The 8,902-nt window shown below is 35.9% G+C and overlaps 1 protein-coding gene across 1 annotated transcript in view; it reads right to left on the bottom strand.

Annotated features, from left to right (window-relative positions):
* Positions 1-610: 610 nt before the first annotated feature.
* LTV1 (LTV1 ribosome biogenesis factor) overlaps positions 611-8,902 on the bottom strand; it is a 30,352-nt gene continuing 22,060 nt past the window's right edge. Inside the window, exons 6-9 of the mRNA XM_083113522.1 lie at positions 6,544-6,736; positions 4,295-4,600; positions 2,801-3,034; positions 611-812 (exon numbers count right to left, since the gene is read on the bottom strand). Coding sequence (XP_082969648.1) covers positions 699-812; positions 2,801-3,034; positions 4,295-4,600; positions 6,544-6,736 — 847 coding nt within the window. The 3' untranslated portion in view covers positions 611-698. The remainder of the gene's footprint in view (positions 813-2,800; positions 3,035-4,294; positions 4,601-6,543; positions 6,737-8,902) is intronic.

Genomic DNA, 8,902 nt, shown 5'->3' with positions numbered 1-8,902 from the left:
GCTAAATTTTGGGACATTACAAATATACCAAAATCCTTTAGCAAATTGCAAACACAGTAGTCTTAATCATTTGAAGTGGATAGGACAGACCTCAAATTACAGAAAACTCGCTACACAGAATAAGGTAGGGAAATGAGAAAAGACAAAAACAGTATGATAAAAAATGTTGAAAATAGTCTGATAGGCTTTTATAGAGCAGTCAAAATCCTTCACGCAAATTCACCTCAATCTGTTCAACCTGATTCACTCTATCCCTCCCCTCCACATTACGTGCACAGGACTGTGCAGGTTCTTGTGTGTGTGCTTCCACTATACATAACCACGCTACGCTTGACATGAAATATCTAGCTCGTTTGTGGTTTCCACACCTGAAACAAATTTTACATTGAATTGACATAATTCTTGATCTAAAGTTTTCAGATTTGCTGTAGAGAGAATAACCTTATAGGAGAAAGTTTTTTCACACAATTCCCAGACTTTTGGACTTCACAAAAATATATAGACATCTGTGTACCCTCAGATAGTCTGGGAAGGCACTGGATAAGTTGAATTCAAACTTCCAATACGGATGTACTTCAAGTAACCACGAATGAAGGCAAAATTCTTTACATCCCCTTTATTGAAGATGGCATTTATATACAAAATATTAGAAGGTAGCAACAAGAAATGTATTTACAAACAACACTTGAATGTGTGATTCACACTATTTTAATTCCTTGAATGTTCATTTTATTATTCACTAGCATCTTTTCTTGCCTCTTCTTTTCCTCTTTAAATGCCAGCGTATTTGCTTTGCGTTCTACCCTCCTCTCCTGTAAATAAAGACAATTTATATTATACAAAACACATTTATAAAAACTGCAGATATAAAAACAGTGCCCTCAAATAAACAAGTAAATGAACACACACTAACCAAACTGTAATTCACTGTATTTGAACAAAGATAAAATTCGAGATTTCTTGCATGAAAGCTCGTTTTGAAGAGAGAGCTGAACTGCAATTTATTTAGACTTAAATGTAGGGATACCCCCTCATACATACACTATATAGCCAAGAGTCACCGGACACCCTGGGCTCCAAGTGAACTTGCCCAGTATGATGCTAACGGATGTGACTAATGCTATGTAAGTGAAGGTACAAACACAAGAACACACTAGATTGCTGTCATTATGAGTAAACAGAGAGGAGTTGTGTGCTTTTAAATGGAGTCCATAAATTCAGGCATTCCATCAATTTCTCAGCAATTAAATTTCCCCCATTACACTGTTGGCGATGTCACTGGCAAGTGGGAAAGTTATGGAAGCACTGAACCAAATCATCACTCAAATAGACCCAGACTGGCAAACTGAAGTGTGTGGGAAACAACAGTCAGAACAGCCTTATCAATGATTGCACAGGATTTCCGCTGCAGCCCAAGTACAGTGGCCAGTGATAGTACTAACTGCCAGGAGGTAATAGAGCTTGGTTTTCATGGTCGTGCTGCTAGGAAACCATTGATCACATGCACCAGTGCTTACTGTCATTTGGAGAGATGCAAGCACCCTCAGACAAACGTGTGTGGAACTTGTGGATGTCTGGCAAATGGTCTTTTGTTGACAAAAATTTGGTGGTGGTTGGGTAATGGACTTGGGACCTTATTTTTAATCGATAGGTCGATGACCTGTGGCTTGTACCAGGACATTTTAGACAGTAACATTCTTCCCACGCTGTGGCAACAGTTTGGTATAGGCCCTTTTCTGTATCTACACGATAATGCTTCACACATCAAGCTCAATTGCATCATAATTTAAGAAAGTGGAAGTGCTGAATTGACCTGCGCAAAGCCACAACCTCAACCCAATCAAACATCTTTGGGATAAGCTGGAGCATCGGTTGTTAGTCAGACCCACTTGACCAATGAACACACGTCAACTATTCACCATGGTACACGAAGAATGAAAACAAATTCCACCAGAACTTAGTGGCAAACTTACTCCGAAGGTTAAGTGCTGTCTTAACAGCAAAGGGAGGATTAATAACACATCTGGTACCTTCCGAACAAACAGCACTGGGTGTCTGATAACTTTGGGCTACATAGTGTATTTCAGCAGTAGTTCAGATAACTCTCTTGGAACAGTAGAAGTGTTATCCTCAATTTATATTGCATATTTCTATGCATTTTTCGGATCGGTGCAAAATTCGGTGTTATTCTGAAAAATGGCATAATTTGCATTATTTCAAGATCCTGACACACAGCAAATTTGCCTCTTTAATCTACCAATGTTATCATTAAAACAAAAACTTCATGTCCCTAGTCATAATCAAGCCCTTAAATCATCCTGTAATGCACAAAATGCATAAAAATTTATCGTTCTTTCATAAATTCGATAAATGTCCATGGAGACCATCGATACACATTGAAAATTATTGCAAGCTACTTCACAGCTGTCTTTTTTACACCCTTGGTAACTTTTCTTGCATACTAAACGTTCATACAGAGAATAATTTTCTTGTTTAATGTTTACAAAACATCCACATAGACAAAGTTAATGCCCAATGCAAGGTTCATGTCTCATCGCTTTTTGTACAAAAGTTATGTACTTTCAAAATCTTGGATACTTTACTTTTTGGACACCCAGTATTATTAATTCATATCTTGCAACGTTTTTGAAATGTCTCACTTAGTATTACCATGCTCCAAAACAAACCTGAAGAAAAACCTCAATGCTTTTCTCTATTTTAAAAAATATTGATTATAAAAGTTTCTTATCATATTTGCAGTGGAGGGTATCACTGTATATAATTAATATTATTGACTTACCCTTCTGCACTCCTTCAATGCTTTCTTACGCTGCCTTCTATCCTCGGGAGTCTCGTCCTTCGGCCGCACAGACAATGTGGATATAGCACTGAGAATAGACTCTGTTCCATCACAAATATCTCTGGAGTTGTATGAAGCATCCAACTGCTTCAGATCACGAGCTGTGAGTCCCTTTCTATGCAATACATCAAAAGGGATCCCTGTCTTCTGTGAAATGCGGATTATTCCAGGCTTCTGGAAGTATCGGAAATAAATTATTTAATTTTTTGCATGACACAAAGGGATTAATTTTGAAAAGCCAAAATACTAAAGGGTGTTTCATAAAGTGCACAGTTTTTGAAAATGCAATAACTCAGCCAAAATTGCATGAAAGTTGACATTTTTATTTTTATTATTTTACACATTCACTACGATTTAATAATTGATAAGTGAAAAGTGTCCAGCATTTGCCCGTATGTGATTTAAACATGAAAAATGATGTCTGGCATATGTCCATATGGCATATTTCTTAGTTTCACATGATCAGTTGATTTGATCTCTTGCGTCAACTGAACCTTGTAAAGGTGCATATGAAGGTCTTCTTTCAGTATTCGTAGCACTAAGGATACCGATATCCCCAACTGTTGTGAACGACGGCGAAGTGACTTCGCGAGGCTAACATTCACACTGTCTTGCACTATTGCAATGTTTTCATCTGTGCGACGACTACGTTTTCACCAAGGCCAATTTATGGTTGCAACTGACCCGGATATCTCGAATTTCTTCACCAGCCTCCTAACTGTTGTTGCAGTGGGGGCATTGTTATGTCTGAAGATCGCAGGAATATTATGAACTGTCTGTGCATAAGACTCCCCACTCCCCGTTTCTGTAATGTGTTTTCAAGATAACAATGCGTTGCTCGATAGTGAACCGCTCCATGGCAACTCAACTGAACAAATGCCAACAAATTGCTCAAGTAATAATCTGAGTGATCAGAGATTACGAAAATGATAAGAACAGTGTTGCCAACCTTCAAACAAAAAAAATGACAAGCGATTTAAAAACTGCGCACTTTATGAAACGCCCTTTATAATACAATGCTAGGTGGTCTTGTTAAAAAATTAACAAAAATTCGAGGCCCAGCCAGAACAATTTCCGCTACCATTTTTTTTTCTTTCTTCATGGTTTTTCTGCCACCTTTACTCAAACTAAAAACTAAACGCCATGGTGCAACAGTACCCTTAAGGGCTAGGGCCTGCCAGAGTGGCATTTTCATCATGCATTGAGTCCCCATCACTACTGTTTTCTGGGTTTCGAGACCGAAACCTGCTACTCATTCTTTTCAAGTAGCTCTTCAATTGTCCTCACAATGGGTCAATGATTCCCACCAGGAATCGAAACAGACAAATCACACCATAGGCAAGAGTGCTAATCGTGAAAATTAACCCTAATAGATCTAGATTTCAGAAGTAACAAAAATCCATTTCTCTGATGGAAAAACTGCAATATACTTACTGATGGTTCTTCAATCAGCTTGGGATGATTGTACAAATTTGAATATGTCGACAGAATAGATTCACAGTCCCATTGTTCTGGTTCTTTAACTTCCATTTCCATCATGTCTTCTTCGGTGCTGCTATCAGAACCCACTTCTCTGCGTAATACTGTTGGTCTTGTAAGCATGTTCTGCTTGTTGTCTTCCTGCTCTTTCTTAAATTCTTCTACACACTGAAGTAGTTGTTCAGAGTCTGGTGGAATGTGACCTTCAATATCTTCGCAATCTAAAGCTCCAATTTCAGTATCATCATACATTTCAAACATCTGAAATGGAACAAAATTATGAAATCATTTAATTTTAATAAGTGTCCAGACTAAGGTTTATTATTTTTTTAAAATTATATTACAAAATACAGAACAAAAATAATGGTCTTCAATAAAACTGAGTGGTCTTCTTCGAGAGTGTGTAACAGTGTTTGACATGTTACTCTGACGAATAATGTTTGTATTATGGGCTGCTCTGATACGACTTTCAACCAATGCTCACACTTCTACCAATTCCCGCCAATATTGACAATGATGCTTGCAAATTTTAATAATTAAAAGTTGTTCAAAATATTGATTAATACCGTATTTACTCACGTATAATGCACACGTTTTTCCAAAATTTTTGCCCCCAAAAACTGTGGTGCGTATGCACGGAATAATTCAGACAGCCAACATGAAACCGTGCAGGGTCATTACATGATTCTGGGACACTTGCATTGTTTTGTCATGTTTATGGAACTCTATCATGTTATATATCATTGTAAAGCTTGAATCCTGCAGTTTCTGAATCTGGAAACAGTATTCCATACAAGATAACGACACTAATGTGAAATGCGGTTGAAATAAGTTCATCAAAAAATGAAGAAACATTCTGATTTTATGGTAATTTGGATGAAAGAAAACATAAGGAAAAAGATAATAAAAATTAAAATGTATTACTGGCCAAATAATATGACATACATGGAGTGTGTAAATTCCTTAAAGGAAGAAATCTTGTGCTGCTAACTGCTATTTGGAAGGGCCTGAATGTGCCTCGTATAAATGTTACATTAGTCACGGAAAGAGAAAGTATATATTTTGAAAAAGAAGGGATGAGCAATTGAATAGGTATGATCAGCATAGCAACAGATTTACAACCTACAACTAAGAAAGCCATTTATTGAAACTGGATTGTACTGCACATTATATACGAGATAAAATTTTTTATCACTTTTATCCATCCAAAACCAGAGTGCGCATCATACACGCATGTGTAAATACAGTATTAATGTGTAAGTATTGCATTCCAATTACAAGCACTAATTTACCAAAAGTTTTGCTTCGAAACATTCAAGAATTAGAATACAACATTAAGGGCACAAGTAACAGTTTCTATGTCCAGCCAGACACAAGGCTCTTTTTCCCTCGGCAAACTGGGGAAAGAGGTCTGTGCAGTGGATGGTTGTAGGAGGGGAGATAAGTTAGCATTACGCTTTGGGAGTATTACGTACTCGTTCTCTTGGGAATACCAAACTTCCAATGGTGTAGAAAAACACATTAACAGAAGATTTGATTTGTCATCAGAAAGTACAAAAATTCCATTTGATTAGTCGTAACTTGAAGTTGTTGCATATTTGTTCTCCATAAGGAATGCATGGGGATCTGAAAATTCTTATTCATCATATTTTTCAAACATGTAGCTTAATAATGAACTTGAAAAATTGCTTCCACTTGCAACATGGGGAGAAATTCATACTCTCTTGTATAGTAGCAGTGCTCATATAGAAGATATTGAAATAAATGCATACCTGGTACATTTTTGCAAATTCTGTGAAAGACCAAAATGCCAGAAAATTATTGGAACGTATCGATAAATAAATTACAACAAACTCGAACCAATACTTCTAATACTGATACCACTGGTATTGACTCAGCCTAGTTTTTATATATTTTTTTAAACTAGAATCTCTGGCTTATGTGTTTGTACAGTTTTTGAGGTAAACAAAGCTATTCTCTGTTCAAATTCTTAGAGAACTTGACAGCAAAGAAAAAATCCTTATGTGCCAGTCAGTACAAACTATCAGATATCTCAGCCACAGAGACAAAATTTTGTGGCCTGATGGAGCTACGAAAAATAACAATGCACCTGGATGTGTACTTTATTCACATATGTAATAATGTCATTATTAATCCCACACGGTCCAAGGTGGTTATGTTACAAATGCAACAAAAAAACTGACCTTTTCAAACCTATCATCCAGTAAAGTCAGTTGTTCATTCCTCCGGATGACAGAGCTGCTGAGAGAATAACTGGTAAACCGAGACTTTGTCTCTTCCTCTAAAAATGTGTGTAGACGTCCGTTGAGGCTTCCAACTTCATCATCTTCATTGTCAGCTCCTGATGATATGTCGCCAAAATCATCATCCTCGCTGCTGTAATGGAACAAACCTGGATTAATATTATATCACAATTAAAGTTCATATTGTTAGAGCTAGTAATGAATAAGTATTCCCACTCATTTTGGCGAAACAAATGAGACTTTTCCAGATTTTCCCGACAATTTAAAGTAAATTTTCGGACCATTCAGTGATGTTTTAGCATGCTAATAACCAAACAAAGTGTTGAACTGCACTTTATACTTAATAAAGGAAGTTTATCCAACATTAACTTAAATAAACTTAAAAAATAGAATATCACTAGGGATTTCGATTTTTGGTGATATTTTCTTCTTTTCAGTGTTAATTTTCCCAAAATTTGAGTTTTTATTTTAGCACACTTTTCTGCCATATATAGCTAAAATTATACCTTCATTGTGCTTTTTAATTGTTGGTTACATGGCCTACACTGATTCATGACAGTGTCATGTTGGAACAAATTTTAGGAGTCTGTTACTTTCCATTATTTTGCATGTGACGGTAGGTATGCATTTCATCTCTGCCAAATTTGCACCACTTATTTTTTTTCAGACAACAAATACCAACGTTACACTTCCCTTGTAACAGTACGTGCGTACTTAATCTCCTGTCAGAACCCTACCACTTTGCTTGGTGATGTAAAACGTTCCGATAGAAGGTGAAAATGGTGAAAAACATCCATTTAAACCTGGTTCCATGTAGCTGGCAGAATTATTCCATGTATAACATGCAGTTTCTCTTTTTGATAACATTTTGGAAAATGTGCATGTTATGTATGTGTAAATACGGTAAATTTTATTTTTAAACCTGAAACACAAACATGTTGGATTTTCATAGCATTTTTTACCTTTAAGCATATAATGTGGTGGCATTTGTGAAAAGGCTACAATCCACATTTTATACCAAATTCACATTATCTCATGATTTCGAATGGACGAAAAATGTGTTCACAATATGTCACTGAACATACATACTTTTTTGCAAAAATTAACATTCTTCAGTGTTACATAAGCTGGTTCAAGGAAGATGTGGAATTGAATTTCATTCCTAAATCCTGGCAAGTACCTAAAACTTCTTGAATATTTTTCATAATTCCCTGACTTTTCAATCACAGGTTAATTTCCCTGAATTTTCCAGGTTCATGGGAACCCCGACAATTTCTTACAGATGCCATATTGAGGAATTAATTGTAGCAATTTTACATTTAAAATACTGTCTATAATTTAAGGAACAAATGCAACAGTACAAACTAGCTGGAAACTGATCGCAGGTATTCAAAAAAGTACAGAAACAGAAGTACAAATACGACAGACAGATAAGCAACAATTTTCTGCGATTGATTAATTATTTATAGTATGGGCATATCATCACATAGGTTATTTTTGCTTGTCACGTAATATGGGGATAAGCCCCATAACTAAAATAAAATTGAAGACAAAATCTCTAAACAAATCTGTTAAAAACATCCTTACTCAGGTTGGCCACTCTAGGACCATGATAGAATTCAAGTATAATTCCCAATTTTCAAGGTGAACGTTCCAAAAATTCAAGGGCACAAATACACATATTTCAAATATGTAATTTAAGGTGCAGAGTTTACATTTGCCATTTCACATACCCAAGATTCGAAATACATCTACAAACACAAATGTTACAGGACATACTAATTTACAATAAACTGTTAAATTGTACGAGATGCAGCCAGTGCTATTGCACTGTTGCCAAACTAACTGCTAGCGGAAGGGAAAGAGAGAATTCGCTGCGTATAAAAACTTCAAACTCAAATTTACCTAACAACTTCAATATATATCTTAGTTTGCAATAATTTTCACAATCGGTTAGATAGATTGTTCTGCAAAGGGTAAAGGAATTGAGATAATTCTGTTTTATTTTCAATGCAGCTTTCATTAATTATCCTTCCTTGATAAAAATAATGGCTAAACTGTGAAAACTTGCCTCAGGGCATTAATAAATATGTATAAAGTCAGTGGGGGTGGCTATAATAAAAGTTGCAATTTTTCACGTCTACGCAGGGTCAGATTTACCTCTTTGCCACCCCGAGGCCAAACAAGCTCAGCCGCCCCCATACCATTCATCAAAAATTTAAAAAAATCATTATTTTCTGTATTACTATGTAACAAAGCGATATGACATAAATTATATAAATTACATTTTAACATTTGC

Source organism: Lepisma saccharinum, chromosome 27 (genome assembly GCF_977018435.1).
Source record: "Lepisma saccharinum chromosome 27, izLepSacc3.1, whole genome shotgun sequence".
Classification (NCBI taxonomy): domain Eukaryota; kingdom Metazoa; phylum Arthropoda; class Insecta; order Zygentoma; family Lepismatidae; genus Lepisma; species Lepisma saccharinum.
Note: the sequence above shows the minus strand (reverse complement) of the source record. Positions and strands in the feature narration are given on the sequence as shown.